The sequence below is a fragment of the Leuresthes tenuis genome, unplaced genomic scaffold (assembly GCF_036924035.1).
Source record: "Leuresthes tenuis unplaced genomic scaffold, fLeuTen1.0.hap1 SCAF_20, whole genome shotgun sequence".
Classification (NCBI taxonomy): Eukaryota; Metazoa; Chordata; class Actinopteri; order Atheriniformes; family Atherinopsidae; genus Leuresthes; species Leuresthes tenuis.
In genome coordinates, this window is record NW_027325374.1 from 13,736,938 (window position 1) to 13,763,441 (window position 26,504).

General features: G+C 39.6%; 2 protein-coding genes across 2 annotated transcripts; one reads left to right on the plus strand and one right to left on the minus strand.

Annotated features, from left to right (window-relative positions):
- Positions 1-4,584: 4,584 nt before the first annotated feature.
- mmp25b (matrix metallopeptidase 25b) lies at positions 4,585-20,915 on the plus strand. Its single transcript, XM_072373611.1, has 16 exons — positions 4,585-4,690; positions 4,872-5,066; positions 6,741-6,823; positions 6,946-7,105; positions 7,462-7,535; positions 8,904-9,036; positions 14,284-14,375; positions 15,762-15,894; positions 16,001-16,145; positions 16,522-16,826; positions 17,030-17,209; positions 17,542-17,626; positions 17,806-17,888; positions 18,118-18,270; positions 18,580-18,873; positions 20,245-20,915. The coding sequence occupies exons 1-16, from the start codon at positions 4,585-4,587 to the stop codon at positions 20,502-20,504; spliced, it is 2,481 nt and encodes an 826-aa protein (XP_072229712.1). The 3' UTR covers positions 20,505-20,915.
- A 1,063-nt stretch (positions 20,916-21,978) lies between these two features.
- Positions 21,979-24,935, minus strand: ca15b (carbonic anhydrase XVb). Its single transcript, XM_072373327.1, has 9 exons — positions 24,912-24,935; positions 24,526-24,601; positions 24,404-24,430; positions 24,098-24,268; positions 23,775-23,923; positions 23,596-23,691; positions 23,413-23,491; positions 23,071-23,234; positions 21,979-22,977 (listed from the first exon to the last, which is right to left on the minus strand). The coding sequence occupies exons 2-9, from the start codon at positions 24,599-24,601 to the stop codon at positions 22,783-22,785; spliced, it is 957 nt and encodes a 318-aa protein (XP_072229428.1). The 5' UTR covers positions 24,912-24,935; the 3' UTR covers positions 21,979-22,782.
- Between the last annotated feature and the right edge of the window lie 1,569 nt (positions 24,936-26,504).

Genomic DNA, 26,504 nt, shown 5'->3' on the forward strand with positions numbered 1-26,504 from the left:
AAGCAGAGAAAGAATAGCAGAGTATGAAAGAGAGAGGGAGCGACAGAGAGAAAGGGAGCGCAAAGTCTTGTCAACCGGAAATAAAACAAGCTGGCACCCTCCCCATCCCCAAGCCCCTACACCCACCCCAAAGTCACATACTTCCTCCTCACTCTCTCGTTCTCTCCCTTCTGCCTCCCCACTTCCATCTCCCATCTCTCCCTTCCACTGCAAAGAGATATATTTAAACCCTAATTCTACGCTGCTGTCGCTCTTTGACTCTACCATACATACCGTCATACCTGCGTCAGTACTTACACCTCACATCAGACCTTATGTGCTCATCGCCAAGGGTTTCTGTGTGGGTTTCCTGTAACCTGCTCCGGCCCCAACAATGCCTTTGTTTATTGTCTCATAGCTTTAGACATGAGTGTGTTACAGTGGGAGAACAATGCCTCTGCAGTCATAGCATAATACCTGGTCAGTGTCAGAAAGGTTGCATCTGCATCTCTACAGGTCTAAAAAACTGGTGCAAGAATCTCACAGTTCAGTTCACAAAAGCACAATATCGCATAGTTACTGAAACTAAGCAGCTCATCTCAATGCAAAGCTGAGCCACATAATTAGATGACCAACTGAGAACCAAACCAGCAACGGATCAATTATTTCTCAAATATTAAGTAACAAACACTGTTCCTCAAATCTGAAATCTCAATTTTTTGCTGTCCTAAATGTTTCTGAATCGAGTGTGTTTAGATTTTGGACCAGTCGGATCGGCATTTATCACAATTTTCTGGCACTTTTATGAACCACATGATCAGTTAATCAAACAAAAATGTCCAACACCTTCTAACTGTTACTGACATTTTTCAGAATGATCTGTAGCTTGGAAACATGTGCATGCAGATTATGGGTTTGATGAAAAAGCACATTCAATCAACATTGCACTTATTTATTATTATTCCAATTTTTTTTCGAACCAATACAAAATGTATTATTATTATCTGTATGATGATGGCACCCATTGACAGATCCTATTCCATTTTAGAGAGTAGAATTATTGTCTAAAATACTGATGTGCTGAAATTTCAGGATTTTCAACCAATAAATTATTAATAAATAATTGAAAATCATTTTAAAATGTCATGTTTAAATGTCCTTTCAATCCACCATGATTAGTGATAAAATTATTCGTATTCTTTCTTCAATCTAGTGTCTAAAATAGATTGCAATCCATATGTTCTCTAATGTGTTTTGTCCCAATATCATATTTTTGATGAAATTGCCTCTTGGCAAATCATTTACAGTGATTTACAAGTTGAAGGATGTGGAGAGAAAGTTTGTAACCATCACTTTAAAACAATGTAAGTTACAAGGCAACCAGACGATCTGATAAACAAAAGATCCACGAGGCCAAACATCTGCCATCACTGTAAAATCAAACAGCATAGGATTGTCACAAACATATTTTCAAAGCATAATAGTTATTTTGCGTCTAATCACTCAAGAAGTCTCACTGAATTTGAGCATATTACAGAGTGGGTCAAAAGAAACTAAAAAGATGTGGGCTAAGGGAATAGAGCAGCTCATCCACCAACTGGAAGGTTGATGGTTCGATCACACATGGTATGTGTGTGACTTTTGATTTAAAAAAAAGAAAAATGCTATGTTAGTATTGTCTAAAATCACTAATGTTATCATCAGTATTGGAATATCATGACACCCCTTATCAATGCTTATTATCATCGAGAAATGCCAAAAAGAAACCTGCTTCGTTTAGCTATTGTTTACGGTGACTTTTTCTCACGTAATGTTTTAAATCAATTTTCCACCAGTTTATCTCAACCCTTGTTTTCCAAATCTAGGTAGCACATATTACTCTAAAAGGTCTTGATAATCTTCTGATTGTATCATTCATTGATGTGTTCAATATATCAAGAGCCAGAGGCAGCAGTGCAGCCCTGAGGAGCTTCATTCTTTAATTGTAGGTTCTCCTTTCACAATCCATAGAACATTTTACCAGAAATAAAGTGGCTTAGATGCTGCAAACATGAATAACAACATCTTTTTTTCTTTTTTTGGTCAGCCCTGGTTGTTGAGTATTTATCATGCTTTGACATTATGAAAACAAACAAACAAAAATGTAAACTGGCAACATTCGGATGTTTCATGCACTAAGATGCAAAACATATATATAAGCTAGATATACATATAATACCTCTTCCCAAAGAGGATCTAGTTTGAGACATGAAATACAGCCTTTGAAATAAACATACAGAGAGACACACACTGGTTAGATTAAAAAAAAATCCAGATGCAAACAATATTCAGATACAAAATTGGTACATATGGTTGCACATTATACTACATAGATGAACATCAGTGTATAAGACAGGGTAAATTATTAAAGGTTGTGCATGGAAAGAACAGGACAAACAGTTCAGCTTTAACTCATGCCAGCGTTAAAAAGTCTGACAGCAGTTTGGATGAAGAACATACAACCGTGTTCCTTCTGGCATTGTGGGTGCAGCATTCTGCTGCCGAGAGCGCTGAGGAATGAGAGGTGTTGACCATGATGGAGTTTAGCTTTGTTAACATCTTACTCTCCCAAACTTCCTGTATGAAGTCCATAGGACAAACCAGGGCCAAGCTGGCACTCCTGACCAGTTTGATTCAGTCTTTTCCAGCCCCTACAGTAAAAACAGCACTTTATTTTATTTTGGTTGAAGAGCTGTGTCAATTGTGTCTGCGGCACTTTACTCCTGTTTAATTTGTATTGCTGTTGCTCCATAAATGTAGGCATTTATTTTTAAAATATTCTGAATAAACAAAATTGGCTGATTTGCAATTATTTCTGATCTATTTCTAAAGATATTGAAAAATTCTGTCCTTATACGCACCAGTAATTCTGCTCAAGACTGTAAAATCCAAATGCCAATCTTTAACTCTCATATATCCATTTATACAATTATTAATCGATTTTTTTTCACTGAGACATGTATATCTAACTATTTACTCATGTTTTAAACAGATAAGATAAATCAATACAGCCCACTTTAATGCTTCTAATATTTTTCAAAGCTTGCGACTTCATACAGTAGACCCAGTAGAAGTACAAGCAGAAGAGCAGGTGTGTGTGGACATGTTAAAGCTTTGTCAAACTTTTAAAGATGTGATCTTTTAAAAGTATAATTCAAAACTAGCCCTTACCAGTGTGATCCAATCTATTCATGTGTGGTTGTAAGACGCTCGTCCACCAATTTGACTCCGATATTTATGTGTAATTTATGGCTAAAACTGAACTCCATCATCTATTTATCATCCACTATCTTTCCATTATCTGTGCTTTATGCTCCACTCTCTTGGCCTCCCCTCCTCCTCTCGCTGGCATTAAGTTCAAACTTGACACTGATGTTGACTCGCTTTGTCACCCCTCCGTGGCTCCCTCTCCCTTCCTCTCTTTCTCTTTCTCTCTCTCCCTCTCTCCCCATCGCTCGGAGGACACGAGTGCCCACAGACGCATTTCTCTCCAGAGCCCCCCACCACCACCGCACACCTCCCCACCGCCTTCCTCTTTCACTCTATCTCACCCTGTCTAACTCTCTTCATTTCTTTCCTTCTCTCTACTTTACACTCACACAGTATTGTCAACAAAGCTAGAGAACGAGGGACGTTGGGGGAATAAAGGTCCACAGAGGAGGAGAGTAACACACAGGACCCCCGCATCATTTCACCTGTACGTGTGGTAAGTTTGCAAAAATGTGATCTTTGGAGTGCATTTATGTGTCTTATTCAGCGCAGTTATTTAAGACGGACTTTGGTGCAGGCTTTGGGATCAATCTTGCCACCTACAGTGTTAACCCTGTTTTTTGGAATTTTAGTTGAAAAACTGATTAATCGGTCAGTCTGCCTTGTCCAAATCAGTACAGTTTGACCTTTGACATTGAGTCGCTATCATTATTTATATACATTTGCCTACTTTTGTGTCTCACGGATAAAGGAATTTATACCCAAAATTACGTATTATTAGACGAGACTTATGAAAATTCTTATTTTGGCAAATAATGATGATCAAGTATTTGTTTTGCACTTTATGCTGAAGCTTATACAGCATATTTCTATGCAAAATTTTTGCATACAGCCGCATTCAGTGAGTGTGTGAGCGTGACTAACACCAGTTTGAGGCTACGTATAAATTTTTTGGTTTTTGTGCATATATGTGTATGCATGCATGCTTGGGTTTACCAGCAAGAACTGAGCTAAAAGCAAATCAAATGTCAGGACTTTCAGAGTGGGTTCTAATGTATCTTTTCTCCCCATGGTATACTAGCATAGCAATGTATAACACACACACATTACGACAGCGAGCATGTAACTAACTCCATTTATGTCTGTCATCATGAGGCTAATTCACCCCAATGCCAACCATGTGTGAACTCATGCGACATGAACCCCCTCCTTCTTCTTTTTCCTTTTGCTCCTGCCTCTAAACGGATTGGAGGTTTCAAGGAGGCAGAGAGGAGTCGAAGTGACAGTAAACAGGGGCAAACACACACAGGACTGGACTTATTTATTTCTCTTCATGGTGGTTTGGACACTCATAGTATGTATGAGAAGTTAACCATGCTGAACCTGCAGAGTGGCTCAAACTGGAGCGGGCCTAACAACTGGTACCATGACCCCACCGGCGTTCAGACACAACACAGCACAGGTGAGATGGCATTTTTAACACAATGCAAACAGATGAGCAGGTAAATGTCACCAAATTTAAACCGCAAACAAATTAAAACCAACGTGACACAGCGTGAATCTTGCATTCTGTTCTTGAAATTTGCTGCTCGATTGTGGGAATTTTCTTGACACTCTTTTTTCGTCACCTTCCTTGCTGCCAGTGTCTGAGGGCTGTCTGCTGGACACAGAGGGCAGCATGGGGGGTGAGGCAGGGGGAGGAGGTTCAGGCAGGGGGGGAGGAGTTCCCGTGGAGCGGGACGAGGGCGAGGAGTCTCAGCTGAGGCTGCAGCTCAAGAGGAAGCTGCAGAGGAACAGGACCAGCTTCACACAGGAGCAGATCGAGGCTCTGGAGAAAGGTCAGGCCATGCAAGCACGCACAGCTCTCTCCTTTGCTTTTCAGCCAATCACTGCCCTCCATGGGCACAATCCAACCAGCAGTGTGTCATGACGCAGCTTGTCCTGCTGCTTTTCCCCCCTGCCAACACCTTTATTAACATATTTTAGTCTTTACACCTTGTTTACAGCCATTTTTAAAACAGAAACAAAAGATGAGGCTATGAACAAAATCAGACTTAGCATATTTTGGCCGCACGGGATCTTTATCAGTCCCTTCAGGGGAAACTAACGACTGCTACGATCACTTCCAGATGCAGATTATCCACCATCTTAACTCCACAAATATTCCTGATGTGCTCCAAAAAGCCTCTGGCAACATGCACAGCAGTGTTTTGATAATGCATCATTACTGTGGCTGTATTATGCAGAGGGATCTAGCTCTCGTAACCTCGTATCCACCGAGAGGGATCAGAGAGCCACCCTTGACTGGATGTGGCTGCAGAGGGCCCTTGAGCTAAATAAGAACGCAATGTCCACTGTGCAGCCAAGTGGAAACGTATCAGTGTGGTCACTCTGTGCAAATGACATTAATGAGGTACACTGACCTCAGTGCACGGCCAAGGCACAATAACAATCATGTGTTGACACAGACGCCAATTATAACCAAGCCAATTATAAAAATTTGTGAGACAGGCTTTATTTACAGAGCCATCTTTATCTTTTTTTTAACCACGTGTTACCAATGTGAACCTTAGACTTAGTTACTTACAGAAATGTCAAACTTTTACAACCATATAAGTTAATCATAAATCATGTCACCTTCTTATATGTAACCAATTTCAATTTGACCAATTAACTAACACGAGAGATTTGGTTGGGATTAAAGTTAATAATCACAACAGCAGAATCTTCGGTGTGTAAAGGAGCTTCTAATACAAGACCTGAAACCTCAGAGTTCATGAGGATGAGTCAGACTGTCACTTACAGGATGAGGCATGTTCACATTTCAACTTGTCAACAACAAAAATGTCAACGGTTTGTCAACTTTAAATTAACTGCCATCATGAGAAATGATTATCTGAAAAAAGAAGTCTCAATGATGTGAACGCTCTGCAGCTCAGCCAATGTCAGGCTGAGAAGTGTGTTTATATTGAGCCACTGATTCTGTAATTCAGTAGGCAACTGGGCAAAACTTTTTTGCTTGTAAGTGGGACAAAAAAAACATCTTTAATTTAAAAAGAAATTAAAAGAATAACCTTTAACCTGTGAGGAGTCCTCTTCTGTTCAGTTTTTGCCAACCCTCTTTGAAGCAAAGTGCTTAGGCAGCTTCTCAACTTGAATCCTTTCATTTTAACTTTCTGCGTGTTCCATAATGATAAATAATTTATACAAAGTGCAACAGATAAATATTTCAAAAAGGGTTGTAAGGATATAGCTCAGCTTCCTGGATTTATATGTTCCAAGGAAAGATAATCAGTTATTCTGACATTAACCAGTAATCAACCAATATACGGGTTACTGCCTGCCATGATTTGTCTGTAGAAATCCATTTTTTATTAATTCTATGCAGAGATTAATCCAAAATATGTAAGCACATGCTGCGAGTTCTGTCGGGCAATATGCTGTCTAGTAGTCCTGTCATCTTCAATTAGAAATGACATTGTGTGTTTGACATGAGGTAATGTGTTTCACAGAGTTTGAAAGGACACATTACCCAGATGTTTTTGCAAGGGAGAGATTGGCAAACAAGATTGATTTACCTGAGGCCAGGATACAGGTAAGGAGGCTCACATATATTTTAGTTTCAGCCTGATGTGTAACCTTTGATAATATGAAAAGGGTTGAATCTCTGAATTACAATATCATGAAATGAGGGCCTGACAGGACTCTGATTGACAGGTGTGGTTTTCGAACCGAAGAGCTAAGTGGAGGAGGGAGGAGAAGCTGCGCAATCAAAGAAGGTCAGGCGGCGTGACTTCCTGTTCACAGAGCCAAGCCCCTCTGAGCACTTCCTTTAACACGTCTGTCTATCATCATCAGCAGCATGGCAGCAGTTCAGGTAAACACAGACCCTACAAGCTGTTCACTCCGAGTCATAATCACCCTCTGTAATTACAGTATATACGCTCATTAGCCTGCTCAACCAGCACATCGGAGATACTAAAAGCAAGAGTTTACATTTGCTCTCCATGATTTATACATTTGGTGACAGGAATATTTTAGTAGTTTATAATTACAAACCTAAGAGCATGCCTGCTTGACATTTGGAGGAAGGCAAACCATTAGAGTTTCTCCATTAGAGCGCATCTATATTAAACATTTCCACCTTGACATGCTCTCAACACAGGTTGGCATGTGTGTGTGTGTGTGTGTGTGTGTTCATCATCTCACTGCACTCTGTGCATCTCTCTCCAGGGTCCATGTTGAGTCAGGCAGAGTCATCCCTGCCCAGCTACAGCTCGCTGTCTGTTTTCTCATCCGGAGTCCAGGTTGGACATTCATCATTCATCCTCACCTTTCAAACTATACCAAAGCCAGTCATTACTACACAGCAGAATATGTGTGTGATCACACAGGTTACCATTGCTGTCTAATTCAAATTGCTAATACAACCTATTATGTATCATATTTGTTATCGTTATCGCCAGAATGATCATTTTGATCAAAACTAAAGTAGTGCCTGCTGTCCAGAGCATCAGCAAAGGTAGATGCGTACGTTTTCCCTCGTGAGTAATATTGTGACGTCTTTATGAGATCATGGCATCTTTCAAACTCGAGCATCAGTACCCACCACATTACCTGAACTGTGCCATCACCTGCGACACCAGCAGGTTGACTTAGGCTTAGCCAAAGGCCAGCTGAGGATAATTATGTGAAAGCACAACGCTGACTCTACACTTGTTGAGAAGCACAGAAAAGAGACAGAAAAACAGAGGTTTAACGTATTTGCAAATATATAAAACCTCCATTCCTTTATTTTCTATTTTAAATAATACTTTGATTTTGATATATTGACTCCTTTGAGTCTTTTTTACTAGACAGTCCTACCTTCCTAAATTTGAGAATTTGCTGCTTTTTATTTACATATTTAACATGTGAGTGCTATACCTTATCTTTAAACTGAGGCAATGGGCAGCTATTTCAAGACCAATTTATGAAAAATTATCTTTAGTTTCCCAACAGGATTTCTGAGATCTTGTCTGTAAAAGGACGTTAAACTGGACATTTGAACTGTGACATAGACTCACCTTTTGCTATGTCACATCACCGGTTTAAGGGTTTCGTATTGATAGTAAAACACCTCATCACACTGAAGCTGTGCGTTTTGAGGTTATTTATATGAATTAATCAAAGTAAAGCACCCATAACAAGACACTGGAGATGCATACTGGTTCTCACAGCCATCTCTTTATCAGTTGTCTTTTTTTTTACAATAAATTCTGAGTATCAAAACTGCTCTAAAGCTTCTCTTTAATGTTCTGGAAAACCTGTTTTTTTATTACAAAAGCAACATTTTTGACCAAGTGTTTCATCCTCAAAACCAGAACAATGGAAAAGCTAAACGCTGAGACAGGAAATATGATTGAATGGAATATTTCAGTCTGGGGAAACACTCAATAATACAGTTTGATGGATAGGTTCCATATGTTAAAGATTCTGGGCTGCTACTGTACACGCTCATGTTACAATACTTGAGCACCTCCATGTGGTTACACAGAAATATGCTGATGCTTAATTAACTGCCTCCACAGTACATGGTGGAGTACACACCCACAGCTATACATTAAATCTTGAATGATGGTCCTTTTTTTGTATAAATCTAATCACTGTCTTTCCACTCCTGTGTCTGCACTCAGTCAATTCCGCCCCAGTCGGCCTCTTCTTACTCCTGCATGTTACCTCCATCTCCCTCTGCACCTCGCAGTTTTGACTCATCGGCGTACTCCTCCCCACATCTGCAGACTCCACCCTCAGCCAACTCCAACACAGGTGGGTGTGCTTTTAACAGAGATAGACACACCTTCTTGCTTTGTGCCTTTCTGTTATGTCTAACTGCTTTCTGAGGGGCGGCAGAAATTACACTGAGCCCCAAAATAACTGCTTTGTTTCCCCCCCTTCTCTTCCATTCAGGGCTCATATCTCCAGGGGTTTCAGTGCCGGTCCAGGTCCCAGGGACTGAGCCGCAGAGCATGAGTCAGAACCTGGGTCAGTACTGGGCCAGATTACAGTGAGCTCTTGACAATCGCTGACTAGTAAAAGACGAAGGGGATGGAGTGGTGGGTAGATGAAGAGTATTGTTGGGAAAACAATATTTGGACATAAGATTAAAGGAAGCATGGGGCAGAGCTGTAGAGGAGCCTCAATGGGTTGCAGACCCGAAAAAGCATTAAATGTTTACAATTTCAGCCAAGAGCAGCTTTGGTTGCACTTAACAGTACTCTGGTCATACTGGTATTGTCTTAGTATTATCAGGTTGCACATGTTTTTGGATCCTGTGTTCACGTTAGAGCTGAATTTAGGATGAAAATCAGATTAGAATCGGGCAAAAGTCTGGTTGGACGCAGAGAGTGATGCTTTTTATGACTTCATAGTTAAGAATTAGCATGGAACTTTCAAAAGTTTCACCATTATTAATTCTGTTGCACCGTTTTGCTTTTATTTCTGTGTTACACCCCAACCCCCACTCCTTTTCCACAAAGGGGGGAAGAAAAAAAAAAAAGCAGGGAAGTCACACATAGATGCACCATGACTTGTTGTTGAGCGCTCCAAAAGTCAGTAAGTCAGAAAGAGTACCTTTTTGTTTTGATTATTTTGTCACGCAGATTTTAAGAGATGACAGAAGACAAACTCCCCAATGGACTTTAGCTTTGAGGCTTTCAGAAATCCATGTAAAACAAATGTTTTTTGCTCATACTCAGAGCACAAGGCATCACAAAAATGTGATTCAGTAGTACTAAGTATATGCCAGCAGATGTCGGGTGTATTGTGAAGTGTAACCACAGTTTCTTGTTACTTGAGCAGCTCAATGATATTGTGATAGCCAGCTGGTTCCCTGAGCATAAGCTGTGTGAGGCCACTGTGAAGATTTTAGACTCTCTTACTAAAACTTTAAAGTTACTATAAAAAGTGTTAATCCTGCCTATCCTGCCAGCACTGGGTCCACATATTTTTGTACAGACATTTGTGTATGATGAAGATATCTGTGGATTATTGTCAGATGTTATTAGAGGGAAGAATGTAGCATGCTGTGGACCCCAATCAAAGCACAAGTTAAAATAGTCAGAATAAAGGTCAGCTTTGATAGCTTATAATGTCCAACACTTGGCTAATCATGAAAAACAAATGTTGATCTAATGTTGCAGATTTACACAGGTTACAGATTTTTAAAATAGAATTGTTTATTTCCTCTATATTATGTATACAAAAAGAACAAAATGAGCAATGACACATACTTGAATGGCACTTTTCCATAAGCCAGTGACAATCAATCATCCTTGCACACCAAACAAAAACCATCAAATCCAAGCACTGTCGAGACTGACAATCAAAGCTGGATCAAAACTGTGAAATTACTGCAACACTGTCCATACAACAGCAATGACTTTGACTGCTGTGCATAACCAAAAGAAGGCGCTACGGACAATCAGTTACTTATAGAAGTGAGACAAATGTTGTACAGATGCCATTAATATTCTTTCACTTTCCTCAGACTATCGGTTCTGTTGATGCATCTCAAATGAAATGTCTTTCAGCTCTTATTTATTTGTCTTTTCACCTGTTCACATCAGTCATTTGTGTTGTTTTCGTTGTTGTCGCGTGCTGTGTTAGTACTGTATAGCTACCAAGAGTCAACCCTTTTGTGAAGGCCTTGGATCCCTTTAATGAAAATAAAATCGTGTGCATTGAATTCAGCTCTATGGTCTTCCTTTGTGACATATTACATTTGTTTACCCTTCTGTGCGATCAACAAAAAGACTACCACCTCAGGCTGAAAATGCTGGCAAATACTTATTTGGAGTTGATCTAATGAACATTCCTGTATCATAAATGGGTCGTTAAAAGGTGTCTTTAGAAGAAGCTCCAAAAAAATCTGGTGAACACCAACATAGTGCTGGAAAACAAAGTGATGCATTTAAGATTAAAAATTTGATGACTCCTTTAGGAGCTTATCTCGCGCAATAAAAAATATTGGACTTGTTTTTTTAAGGTGGCAGACACACAAATCCAAGTGAATGTTACTACCAAATGTATGTATGTAACAAATGTGTAAATGTCCTTTTAAAAGAATTTCATCATATAAAAGGTGAAAACCCTGTACTGGGCAGAAACTGTAACTGTAACTGATTTGAAAGGTTTGATGACATCATGTAGTGTTACAGTTCTTCTTCTATGAATTTAAAGCCAATCACACATTCACACGCTGAGCAGGGAAAAGACCATTTATTTTCCTCAGGGCAGCGACACGAAGTGGACATGACGGAAACTTGCCAGCCATTAGCCGGACTTCATTTTGTACTAATGGCATGACTCACTTGGACCCAGGAGGATGGACAGAAATTAAAGATGAGAGGAGAGGAAGAGGGGGAGGGAGAGGGAGGGAGACAGAAAGATAATACCAGTGATGCTTTGCAGTGAGAATGAAAATGCAGGCCGGCAAACATAATGGGACTATGAGATGCCAGAGCACTCAAGCTTAATGTAGCACCATCACTTACCCTTAAATGTCCTATTTAATTTGAAAAGCATGGGCCAAGCTGGCTCTCATTGAAAATTAGAATCACAATTCAAAACTAACTTTCCTTTTTTGCGAGTGGATTTTACAGTGAATTTCTTTTCATTTTGATGGTTAAGTAAGTAAATCCAGGGATCTGATCAGTTTGAGATTTTATGTTCACTTAGCTTAAAATGCACTTTAAACATGACATTTTCATCTCTGTTTTCATATTTGAAAATACAAGATTATTGTCGAATAAGATGCAAAAAAAGGATTCTCATTGTACTTTGAAGCATAAATGGAGTAAGGATTATGTAACAAATCAGAATCAGATATATGCCAAACCTGCTTTAACCCTGCTTTTAACCCATACTTGGACCCAGAGAAGTGTCTTAGGATGTGTGTGATGATTCCAACTCTGATATATTGGCAGCCCTGAGCTTTTATGCCACAAAAATGGCATACAATCATACAAAGTGCATCTACTGCTTTTTTCAGAGAAGCACATAAAACTGCATGCCAACATTTTTCTGACATTGGAAAAACAGCGAAAAACAGCACTTTGTGGTTAAATGCTCTACCAACCAGTTAAACAAGAAGTTCAATCTATGTTTGTCAAAACTCATATAATATCTACAATAAAGCCTTTGTAACCACTGAAAAAAGTTATAAAATGTAGTTACATTTGGCCAGTAAAGCTTGTAAAGTTTTCTTCCTGCACCTGCAACCCAGTATCCCAGCTCTAAGGAGGGGCACATCCCCACAGATGATCACCCAGTAGCAGACTTCCTCTGTTCCTGAGTTGAAAAATGTCCAAAAAAGTTATTCTAGTAGAAATTTATGAAGTCACAGTGAAACTGACCCATGTCCTTTGAGATACAAAATGGTATCACTTTGTCTATTGGACACTTGTTTGATCATTGTCATAATTAGGATGTGACTCCTTGAGTTATGGCCAAAAAACTGGTTTTGTGAGGTCACTGTGACCGAAACCTTTCACCTTTGACCGCTTAGATCTAATCAGGTCTTCCTTCAGTACAAGTGAATTTCTGTGCCAAATTCAAGCCTCCTCAAAGCATTCCTGAGGAATCACTCATGAGAACTGGAAAGATGGAGAGGCTCCGCTATACTGGAGAGGCAGTGTGGGCAGTGCTGGTCTGTAAAGACACAACTCAAGAGGACACGAAAGGACTCTGTGGGAACAAATACTCAGAGATGAATCTTTTCTTAAGAAGTTTTCCTTGACCTCGATGGAACACGTCATGATGGCAAGGAAAAGTGGTAGGAGACTTTTGTTAGGAGTTCGTAGAAGACTGCTGCATTGCAATAGAAGTCAAACCACACTTAAACCAAACTGATACTGATCTATTAAAGTGAAACTACTATCGTTCAAAAATGGTTAAGAAAAATGTGATCTTGTATGTTAATATCATATTTGTCAAACAATATGCTATAGCCAATAATACTTCATAATCAGTGATGATGATAAGAAAAAGGAAATGAAAAAGCCTCAAAAGTTTCATAGGCTGCTCATATGTCTTAAAACTAAATTAATTGACCGCCACTTTGGATACTGTGTCCGCAAAGACTTCTGGGGTGGAATTGTCTCCTTTCTGCTCATAAATGGTAGTTCCGTGTTTCCTGTGCTAAAGGATACCATAAAATAAGTATTTAAGCTCCTTTCCCTTGCACTTCACTCATTAAGGAACCTTTCCAAGTCTATCCTGAGTTTGAATCTCTGACAGGAGAGACAAGGTGGCAGCCTTACTGGATATAGAATGGCAACGTTTAAAACATAAAAAAGAATATAATGACCAAAAAATAGAGGCATATATCATAACGCAAGAAAAACAACTGCATGCCTCATTCACCACTTTCTTCATGATGTATTTGAATTCTTCAGTGGATATCATGATTCTTGTTTGAGATGCCTCTGCTCATGATTTAGCTCAAAGTGCTCAAATAAAAAAAAAGAAGTTGATCGACTGTGTAAAGTTTGTGGTCCTTTCTAAATCCGTTTTCATTCTGCTGTAGAGCAATGCGTTCCCACGTACATCTTCAGGGTTCTCATGATTGACAACTTTATAGAAAAAACGCTTAAGATAGAATACAGTTTCTCGGAGCATATATCTAATAGGAGTACTCAAATAAATTAACACACACAAGAAAATTGACTATTAATAGTCTCTTCCGCGTCTTCACTTTTGAGAAGATTTCCTCGAATAAGTAGGCTGCGTTTTGACGCGTGCAAGATGCATGCAGGGTTGCTATATATGGACTCAAACGATGATTATTTAAAAAAAAAAAACGCAGACCCTAAGAGCATTGACTGGGAGTTGACTATCGATCAGCCCAGCCTAGTCCCAAGAGACAGCGGAGCTTCGGAGGAGAAACAACGGTGAGCTTTGTGTCGGTTCTTTTGACTTTGGGATGGTTCGCAGAAAGCTGCAGCAATTCGAAATGTCTGTTTTTTTCCTCCAGATGATGCACATTATATAACTAACAGAGCACTTTATCTACAGCGACTGGGATGGAGTTAGGTCTTCTGCTGTGGATCGTTTGGAACGTAATGGGGAGCATATCAGCGGTGCCCGACCAATACAGCAGAGCAGTGGTGAGTGGAATATATTTCACACATAATGCTCTACTGTAGCGATATGAAGTTTTAATTGTTGCTGTTTTTCTTTTCCTTTTTCTTTTTCTGGCTGTGTGGACTTATACGGTGTGAAGTTTAATCAGCATCCCGTTCATTTTTCCGATTCACTTGTTGGAAAAAAAAATACAGGTTTTGTTTTGCCTCCGGGTAATCCAAGGAGCTAATGGAAGGATGTGGGTAATTAGTTGATGAGGATTTTCTTGTGTGTGTCAGTAAAGCATTTTTTTTACATTCGGTGTATATTTCCAGCGCAGATTGAATTGAAAACACACAGTTTAGTTGCAATTGTCTTGATATAACAAAAGTGAGCATTTGTTGGCCTGTACATCAGGCACACGGTGGCTTTGCTCTGACTGACCTGATGGGTTTGAGTTTGTAGCGGAAACATGGTGGGTGCTGGTGGATATGCGGCAGCGTCTGCAAGACTGATGAGGGTCATTAAGTTCTTTTGGTTTGGCATATGGACGTTTTTAAAAATTCTTTAAAAAATAAAAAAAACCTGCCTTTGGGCATGATGTTAACTTATAATCATATAGGCTAACATTAGAAAAATATTTACTACAGTTGACTGGAGGCTGCAAACAAGCACCACAATGTAGAAATCCGGGAGCTTCTTACTTCACTCCCGCAGTCGTTTTTGAGGAACTGCACATTTATTGGCATCTTTCATTCAGGAAAAAGGAGTTGTTTCACTTCTGTAAAGGAATTAGTCATCTCAGAGCCTAAATAGCCTAATATATATTATACATATATGTATGTATCGACTAAAAAATCAAATAAAAATAAAGTAAATACAACAGCAGTGACCTGTTTTTGTTTCTTCTCAACTTATGTGAACATCTGCTGCTTGTAAAACCCACAAAAAGACTGTTGATGGAGAGGGCGGACACTTTTTCCTTTCAGTTGTAGCATGAAGGTGTCAAAGCAGGGTGGAGGCAGGAAAGGAGCGGGTTTCAAAATCACTTTGAAGAAAGAAATCACTTTCTTTCATTTGGTAACCCAGCAAATGCATGTCAACAGCTGTCGGTTCTCTCTTCAGTTATCTTAAACGGATAACTTACTCAACAAGGACAGGATGTTGCAATATATAACGAAACAAGTTGCTGACAGGCTGCCTTGTGAGGAATGAGTTGACAGAGAGCCGATGGTCTATAGTCAGGAGCGGAGCTGTGTTAGCTTCTATGGCATCAAGCTGGACTCATTCTAGTGATGAATTTCAGCAATAACGTAGGCTGCCTAAGCTGGGGTTTTTTTTCTCTTTCTTTGCTTCTTTTTTTGGGCCTATGTTGCAATTCTTTAAATGTAACTGCCAAATTTCTTCTGACTTCCTTGTTTTCTGTCCAGGACTGGCTGAGCAGGTATGGCTACCTTCCTCCTTCTGACCTACGCACCAGCAGACTGCAGACCAAAGAGGGGATTGAGAACGCCATCCGTGTCATGCAGAGATTCGGAGGGGTCCAGGAAACTGGGTTGCTCGGTAACAACCTCTTAACTTAAGCCCTCACGCCAACATATCACGTGTCCACTACATCCCTGTGAACTACCCTGTGTAACATACAGAATCTATTCCACGTCTCCCCTAGACAGTGAAACAATCAAACTCATGTCGACACCACGTTGCTCTCTTCCCGATATTGTTGGAGGTGAAGACATGAGGAAGAGGAGGAGGCGCAGGAAAAGATACGCTCTGTCAGGCCTTAAGTGGCATAAGACAGACCTCACGTGGAGGTGTGTTTCCTGTCATGTTACATTGTATCTTTATGACTCCCATGTATGAATCATCACCTTAGGGTTTTTCCACAATCATTGCATGTCAAACAAAGAAACGGATCTCGAGGTATCACAAGTGTTGTTGATTTTAAAGTTTTACATGTTTGCATAGTTATTTTCCTTAAGTATAGGTTAAGGAGTAAAACCATCAAAAGTCTGAAAAGAAAAGCCTTTAAGATAAAGAAATCTAATCCAGCTGGATAGCCAATTTTTGATTAACTGTGATCCTGCTGAGTACATATAAATTATAGAGTCTGACAAGTTAGAAAATAAACGCAAGCAAAGGATGAAACCTTCATATTTGCTGTCATAAAATAATTATTCCCTCTTGCAGCATCCACAGCTACCCAACACCCTCCAACTCACCGGGCCTCCCAAACAATTTGGTGGACAACATCTTGACTCATGCTTTCAAAGCCTGGGGTGACGTGGCCCCCTTAAGTTTCCATAAGTTGCTGCGTGACAGCAGAGGGGCCTCAGCTGAAGGGGACATCAGAGTGTCTTTTGCTCGCTTGCTCCATGATGACGGCTACCCTTTTGACGGGCTGGGTGGCACCTTGGCCCACGCCTTCTTTCCCGGCAGGGATGAAGTGGCCGGTGACACACACTTTGATGATCATGAGATCTGGAGCTATGGAGGTATTTTTCGATTGAGATGGTGACATGCAGATGGATGGTGCAAGATTACCTGTGCCACATTAGACACACAAAGCATAGTCAGATACAGTAATCTCAAAACATTTTTAGACCAGAAACATTTCCTCCTTCAGTGACACAAAATTCACAATGCAAGTTTTTTCTTTTTGTCGATCCAGTCTTGTTTTTTCCTCACACGTCCGCAGGTGACAGCAGCAGCACAGACTTGTTCACAGTAGCAGTGCACGAGTTTGGCCATGCGCTGGGCCTGTCTCATTCTTCAACCGATCCATCCATCATGAGGCCGTACTACCAAGGTTCCATTGGAGATATTTCCAAGTTCAAACTGGCCATGGACGACAGACTTGCCATTCAACAGCTATACGGTATGAGACTGCCGTGTATTCAGTGCAGAAAACCTCCAGAAAACAAAAGCTTGTTTTTCATTACTTTCTGGAATAAAATTTATAGGTTGTCAAAAGACCTAGCGATAGGTCAGATTTGCCCACTGATTATATCAGGCATTAATCAATGACGTATGTGTGATGGTGCATGCATGCATAGAGAGTATCAGAATATTTCTTTGATGTCTTAAAAAAAACAGCTTGTATCCTGTCTGTTACAGAGAATAATGCATATTGTTCAGTTTTTCTAATGCTGTCATCAGCTTTCATTTCCTCTTCATTGTGTTCTGTGGTTGTTTTTTTTTCTGTTGCAGGCGTAAGAGACAGTGGCCAACCAGGTGGTGTTGATCCTGAGCCCCCACACCTTCCGAGTCCACCTCCCCCAAGACCAACACAGCAGTGAGTTGAAAGCTCGACCACTCCACTTATGGTCAAATGAATGATTCCTAGAGCAGTGATAAGAGCCCTTTGAAGAAGCCTTGAAGTGGCAGTGTTGGGTCTTGCTGCGCCCTCTAGTGTTTTCATTATCAAACTACATTCTATTGAATTAGAGTTTGACTAAATTTTCCTTTTCCCAGTTTTGATTCTTCATACCTCGAGCGCTGTCAGGGTGGCTTTGATGCAATAGCAAATATTCGGGGAGAAGTCTTCTTTTTTAGAGGTAAGAAGAAAACAAATTACTCAATAAAGAAAAAAAGAGAAAAAGGCTTAAAATGCTTTTTTAATTCAATATCTTAAAAAAAATCCCTCTTAATTGTAGCAAAAGACATACTATGAAATGGGTGCTATTTCAGTTTTTTTAGTATTCTTGGTGATCCTGTTTAAGAGTAGTACAGTTTCTGAATCAACGCTTCACACTGGTGTCACGTTTGCTCTCTTTTCTGGGAAAGGTGCACAGTTCTGGAGAACTAAGAGGGATGGATCTTTATTGTCTCTAAAGCCAGCGCAGATCAAAAACTTCTGGACCGGACTTCCGCCAAACACGAAAAAGATTGATGCTGTTTATGAGAGGAAGAGTGACAACAGAATCATTTTCTTTATTGGTGGGGAACTAAATCTTACCAGTGTGTTACATTGGTTGACCTTTTTTGTTATTAGTCAGAGCTGAAGATGTAAATACATTTAACGCAGTCTTTTGAAGATGATAGTTTTGGGGAAGCATGTAGAGGATGAGAGGAGAGGAATTCAATTGATCTTCAATTCAATTGATATTGAAAACCTCAGCAAAAGTTAGATTAATAAGGAAAAAAGTAAAACTCAACATCCACAATAAAGCAGCATTCAGTGAATATGTTAAACCAGAGAGCCATTTTGACATAGAAACTTTCTCATGCTGTCGTCCATCTGTCCAGGATCTCAATACTGGGTCTTCAAAGACACAGCAGCCATGAGCGGGTACCCTCGACCCCTCTCTGATTGGGGCATGAAGACAAAGAGTGGGGCACTGGTGGACAGGGTGGATGCAGCCTTCATCTGGGCCCATAACGGCAAGACATACCTGTTCAGCGGGGGTCAGTTTTGGAGGTTTGATGAGAGCCAAAAGAGTGGGCAGGTTCCCAAACAGCCAGAGCCGGGCTACCCACGAGACAACAGCCTTTGGGGTGGAATGCCTACACATATGGATGACATCATCAGTTGGGGAGAAGGTAACATTGAGTTCAGACGCATAGATATGTAGAGATTGTCTGACAGAAACTCTGAACAGATAAACCACAGAAGGGTTATTTCTTGGGTGATGTCATCAGCTGGTGCTGAAAATAATGAAAGGCATAAAATGTGGTCAGTGCAGTGGAAGATCATTAATGATAAGAAGCTCTAAATAATGAATACCACATATGAGACAAGGGGATTTTTGTCATAAACCAAGGCACTTGGGGAAACCATCTGGAAACAGAAAGGTTCATCAAAACTGTTCAAGTTTATCTTGAAGATAATACGATTGTGTGATGGAAAGACTGATTATACCACACTATTCAACATCTGTAAGATGCTGGAGTAAAGTAGCGGTAAGTGATTAAAGTAAAATTAGAAGAGCTGCACATTCCAGCTCCACATGCATACCACTCTATTCAACAACATTTCAGCGCTGATATGTTATATATGCCACACCCTTTCATATAGCCAACAACAATCTTTACAGAGAAACCATAGTCAGTTTGTCAAGACAAAGCCCATGGTGTCAAGAATACACATTTTTCCATACAATGCAATGACCAAACATCCTCCAACAAGTCAAAAATGCGCACAAAAAGTTCATAAAATATCCAGAAAAAGTTCATACATCCAGTATAAATGAACATAATGAGCAACTTTTTTCTGTAATATCTAATGATTAGGGGTACATTATGAGAAAGATTCGTCTCAGTGTTCTATGATGTGACTATGTTGTGTGTACAGGAGGGTTCTGTACTGAAAATTAAAACATTAAAATGACCTCCCAATAATGATATTAATCCCAATAAAAATATCCTTATCCTTAGAGTGGAAATAGGATGATTGAATTCAGAAAAATGGCCCGCAGCTGGGTCATTCATATTTAGGTATTATGATAGTACTTCTATGTCCAGCAATTTGAGTGTTAAGTAGTCTACTTATTTTTCCCACGTATGGTTTGTCACAAGTACAAGTGATAAGACAAATTAATTCCTTAGTGGGACATATCAGACCTTCTATTGGGATGATGTTTAAAAAGTATTTCATTCATCTATTTCCAGCCCCTACAAATCTCGGTGTCGGACACTTTTCTACAAGATTTTTGGCAGCATGAAGGTGGCGCTAATGGGACTGTCAGTCTAAAATGTCTAAAATGTTTAGTCGCATGATTGTGTACAGTAAACTCATAATTAATTGCAAATTAATCCTACTTTTTTATATATGTTCTAAATGCAATAATTATCTTATCAACATAGAAACACACAAATGTGCTTGCTTTCTGCAAAGTCATTTTATATTCATTCTTGCAACAATCCAAAACAAATTGTCCTGACAGTGTTTCTGGTGCTGTGGTTTCTCTTCAGGAGATGCCTATTTCTTCAAGGACAGCTTCTACTGGGTCATGACTGGAGAACTGACTCAAGACATTGTCACTCCCAAATCCACTGCAGTGGACTGGCTCAGATGTCCTGCTCCTCCCTCCACTCCGCCAAAACCTCAAAACCCAAAGGAATGCAGCTGTGCCTTGACCGGATCGTCTCAGTCTCTGAGGAGCAGCTGGCTCATCCTGATCTCTGTTGTTTTGGTAATCAATGAGTTGATCAGAGGCCTGAAATTTGCCTGACGTGTGCTCAAAGCTAAGCAGCTGCTTTCATGCTACTTCCCTCATTCCACTGAAGGATGGATAGAAACTCAGTTAATTGCCATATACTCAGAGGGTTAGAACTCACAAGCTCGTGTGAATTACATGCTATAAAAAGATGGCTTTTAATACATTGATAGCAGACTATGTTGCTGCAAATACTTGGCCTTATCAGAATATATTGTTAACCTACTAAAGCAGTTGCTTTTGCATCCTCTTTCGATACTGCTATAGAGTTTCACATGTTCCCATTTGTCATGTAAGTGTGACATTACATGAAGCCTCTATAGGATAAATGGAAACTAACACCATGATGCAGCACATATGATACACCCTCCTAATTATAATGTCTTATATAACCACCTTAGGTTTGTACGGTAAACAGACCACACAAACATAATTTTTTTAGAATCAGATATTTGTGCTTGTGCTTAGAGACATAGAGTAAAGGAAGAAAATGATTTGGTGATGTGAAACGTGAACATTGTGATGCGAAAAGCAAAGCTGGACCTGTGGTTTGTTTTTTTGCACTATTATGTTTTTCAGTGTGATAACTGGATTTTATGCCTACTGTATATCTGATTTTTTTTGTTGTTCCTTTTTATAATAAGTTGTCCTTACCATAATTTAATAGTATTTGACTTTGTGAGGCCAAGTTAAGTCCCAATCAGGTCAAAATGACAAGATCCACAGATTCAGTGTAAATCATTTAATGGTTTAAATAAGCAACGTTAAGGGATTTTGAATAAAAGTATGTTTTTTTCCCAAAAAATTCTATAAATGCATGTTGTAAGTTGTATTTTATCTATGCACATATCTGTGACTCACACAATAAGGTAAATACTGAACATTCTAGATCACCTGGCGATAGCTCTTTTAGAAACACCTTTCTCAGAAACACTAATGCAGGTGTTACAGCCGTAGGAGGAAGAAAGTGACAACTGTTTAACCAGAGGGCTTAATGCAAACTATTCCTCAGTTTTGTGTATTACTTTTCATTCCCAATTCTCTCAAAAAAGGTCTCAAAAAAGCTGGTAAGCAAATGTGATCAGCTCTGAGACTGAAGTGACACGTGAAGGTCTCCTTAAGATTTAGAATTTGCTTTCATTGCCATTTCCTAGATTTAAACTTTAAGCTAACATCACAAAAAATGTTCCACTTCTGTCACAAAGTATTGTTAGTATTACAACACAGTGACTCATTATCCAGGCATTTGTGGCTCACATTCAAGTTAAACCGAGTTTGTATAGGACTGTTTATTCTATAGCTTATGTTAACAGGTCACTTAAAGTTAAATTCAAAGAGGAACAAGTGTGTTTTCATTTCAGCTGGGATTAAAACAGATCTTTGAACCAAGGAGTTTATGTAACCCAATGGTTTTGTGAACACGAGCTCTTAAAAGATCAAAAGGCATGCAGCACATTTTTTCCTGGCACAGCATAACAGAGAAAACTCAGTGATTGATAAATATTTTAATGAATATGTAAAAAGCTCAGGAAGTCACAGTTAGAATGTGCAAGTTGTGCTTCACAATCTCAAAAGGCAAAAAAAAAAAAAAAAGAGGAGTGTACATCATTTCGATGAAAAAAGGTGTTCATTTGACAGAGTTAAACCTCAGTCTTTCATTACACCAACTAAAAGATGCAGCATGTGTTTCAGTTCGAGTGTTCAGCTTAACAGTGCAATGGAAAAGTCATGCTGCAATGTAGAAACATACAAAAAACAGACTTTACTAGTTGCTATTGCACAATAAGGAAGCTTAAACTCGGCAGATGCATGCCACAATCAAGGAAATACTATAGAATACTTCAATCAAACTGCTGGATTTCCACACTAAACTACAATAACTCAGTAAACTTGATGCATCTCTTCTCAGGCACCTGGGTGTCGCTTTGGCTACTCGAGATTGATTGTGCCTCATGGTCATAAAAAGTGCTCTTTTTTTCCTTCCATGCAACATTTGACACCTTAAATCTAAGGTCTGTGATCTAAAACTGACAATGGAAAAGCAATAAAGTTAATCAGAACCCTGAAAGACATCTGGGACAACCACATAAGAACAGAGGTAGCAATTCCCAAACTTCATGTTTTCAAACATTTCACAATTAAATAGATATAGAGAACTGGATTGGAAATCAAAGTCTTGTAGTACTATGGTTCAGTTTCAAAACCAAATGGATTAAGGCAATAATATTAAGTACTCAATGCATACTTTAACAGATCGAACTGTGTCACAGCAACTTGAGCTTTGATTCCATTTTTAGTTCCAACTCGTGGCCAGCATGAAGCTGAGGGCCAGACCCAGAAAGTAGCTTGTCACGGTGGCAGTAATGCTGCCGCAGCCGCTATGCTGCGTTGTGACCGGCTGTGCCGACTGAACATTTCTGTAGACATTAACCATCAAAGGTGATGACGAGTTGCTGGAGATGCGCAGTGTTGTGCTGAAGAGGTCAATCTGGAGAAGAAATGGAGCCAGTTAGAAACTGAAAGAACTTGTTCAGTAGCTACAAGCACAAGAGAGAGAGAGGGGGGAAAACAAAACTCTCACCAGATCTTTGCTGACCATGATTGGATCCTTGAACACAGTCCAAACCACAGCCTCATTACAGGACGGGGTGGTCAAAGAACCGAGGTAACGGTAGTACTTGGTGCGATCCACTCCTTCCAGGAGGTCATCCAGAGATATCGCAAGTTTAATTGTAGTAGAGTCACCTGATGGGGGAAAAAAAAAAAAAAAAAAAAAAAAAAAAAAAAAAAAAAAAAAAATGATTACCAGTGAAGAGACCAGCTTACTATCTATCTATCTATCTATCTATCTATCTATCTATCTATATATATATATATATATAAAGAATAAAAAAATAAACTATACAAGAGGATGCCATCTTACCACTTAGGGGGATGCTGCTCAAGTAGGAAGTCAAGTTTTTCCAGCTGGCAGGTTGACCAGTTGCATTGCCAGACATCACCTGGAAGAAAGAAAAGAAAAAAAAAGTACAAGTTTGAAAACCAACGTGAAAGTAAACCACAATACAATGAGAGTTGCTTATATTTATGTAAGCTTCCTTCTCACCTCAATGAAGAAGCCAAGTGCAGCAAGTCCTGTGGAGTCTGCTACAGCCAGTGTTGTGTTCCCATTAAGGGATGACTTGCTGTTTACAATGTGCAACTGGGGCGGGGAGAAAGCATGCATTTTAATAGGAGCATTTTGAGGAGAAAACATGGGTAACTCACATTAAACAAAACCCATACCTCCATGGGGTAACGCTTGCCATCCACCGTATGCTCAGAACCAGGGACAGAGGAGCCACTGCCCCAGTGCAAGTGGAACTGCAGGCTGTCATAGGACTCAGACAGGCCTCCTCCAGAAATCTTAACACCAGTCTTGATGGCTACCTTGACTAAAGAAGTGGAAAGATTTAAATAAATTATTGAAAGCTCGCTACATGGCGGAAATAATAAATAAATAGGGAAATCCAGCAAAGTTTTGATATTCCGGCTGCACTGTTGGGCAAAAGCTCCACATTTAAAGGTTGTAGGGAGATTCTTTAAACCCAAAGCTTCTCATTCCACACCTGTCTTGCCAGTGTTTTCGATCTTTTCCAGGACGGAGTTGTCGTTGTAGTTCTCGAAGGTGAACGCGGTCAGATCAGCGTTGCCTGTGGCTGATGCCGAGACGATATTAATGGGCGACTGGCGCGTGCCGTTGCAAAACGGAGCAGCAATGGTTGGCCAAGTGGAATCATCTATAAAGAGAAGGGAGGCTTAAGTCACTGGAAAGAGGAGTAGTGATCAAAATGCGAAGATGATGAAGTTGTTGCTATTTAGAGAATTTTTTTTTTTTATTAATTGAATAAAAAAAAAAAAAAGACAATACTCACTGCAACTCGAATCGTGATAACACCAGTCTGGAAGGGGAGAATAGAAATTAGTGTTTCACATGTTCAGTTAGTCAATAGTAGTCCTATTCGAGTTACTATGAATTTAATATATACCGACATACCGACTGTGTTTGAGGCACAGTGAGAGTTGGGTACAAGGAGACACACAGCAACTGCAGCTACAACGAACCACTTCATCTGAAACAGGATTAAAAGAAGAAAAAAAAAAGACGTTAATGTTGACTCATCCCCATCCAAGCAAGCAGCAGATCCAGAGAACAATAAGGAAAAAAATAGAAGGAAAATGAAAGATCCAGTGGAAACTAAATTACAGTTGATTAAATACTAATTAGTGTAGATACATTTAGAAAGCACCAAAAAAAAAAAAGATTTAAAGTAAATAATGCTACAGTCATCTGTTGATGAAAACAGTTGGAAAAAAAAGTCAATTTCTGCAAGTGACCGGACAAAAAGACTCCTCCACCTGACCTCAGTAACGGTGCTTTACCTTTGATGCACAAGTGTGGCGTCGCCTCCCGGTCAAGTAACAGCTGTGAAGCTTCATGCCGCACTTTTAAAGGAGCACAGCCCATCCCTCAGGTGCTCATATTAGTCAGGGGGGGGGCGGACCCCACCCCCCCTGACTAATATGAGGAAGTTCAGTTTAAAGTATTTTTTTCTTTTAATTTCTTCCCCGCATGAATGCTTCAAAATCCAATTAAAATACATTCAAAAATGGGCGAAATCTCTCCATAAAGATATTTTCAAAATGAAAATGAAGGTGTTTTTTGTGTGAAAGCGTGCCACTCCAGCCGACAACGCATGAAATGATGCCCATGTCACACTGATTAAACCTGTTCCTGGAAAGTTCCTGGAAACGTACCTCCGCAGTAGACTTGTCTTGTTGGCTTATGTTTTTCGGGACTTATTACCGCTGTCAGGACTCATCACAGATAGGGGTTGGAAAAAATGTGTCACACACTCCAGCTTCATCTTATTAACCTGTATTATTTATGAAAGTTTTGGCCCACATTTCTTACTCAAAATCAGAAAAAAAGTCAGACAAAGGCACTTTGTAATGTAGGCCACACCCTTGTAACGCATCTGATGGTGATTAAGTAATTACACACTAGAAAATAACACATCTTTAGCCACAGTCGCTTTATCTAAAATCAGTAAAAATGCATCCATCAAAATACAAATACAGCCACACAACATTAACGTAAAACTCCTCCTACATCAGAGAAAACAAAGGACATTTTCTAATAGATATACAGAAAAAGTTGAAACATCAAGTCTAACTGGTCAGTTATCATCAGAAGATGAATGTTCTCCTTACCTTCTCTTAAAAGGGAGAGTTTTTTTTTTTTTATATTATTCTTTCTCAATCCCAAAACATTTTATGAAGAAAAATAATGATTAAACCCAACAAAATGTGTTGCTTGTGGAGCACATAGCACTTTTTCGTCTTATGGTTCCGCTGTCTTCTCGTGTTTTCAGTGCTACACTTGTCTTCCCCAAACAAGATTTTCCACAAGGGACGAGTGATGAGGTAAATTACCGACTTGCTGTGACATGATATGATACTGTATAAAAAGGAGGAGTGCTGTCAAGACATCTCTTTACACGCTTTAAGGTGTTGGAAGCTGTTATATCATTGAGTTAAGCTACATTGTCTGCGTCAGGGCTCTCAAGTCTTATGCATTGAGCGTGACAGTCACGCATTTCGGTCTTTTGTTACGCACTCCCGCCACACATTGTATTTGTCACGCGGAAAAAAAATGATAATATATTTTTTTTAGGCGCAGCTTTCGCTATGGAAACGGCAACAAGCACGCCTCTCATGAGCAGAGCAATTATTAATAACAACAACACTAATACTATTACTATTAATTAAAGATGCCCAGTCCTGCTGCTCATTGTCTTTGAGCCTGAATTTTTCACTGTGGATGATTTTAGTTTCTGCACCCTGACAACTTACAGCAGAAATAAGCTCACACAACACAGTCAACTTTGCTGTCACTCCAACTGGATGCTATTTGTGTCTGTCCTGCGGTGGTGTTTGTGTGGTCATTCAACCATATTTTGAAATCTAGAACTA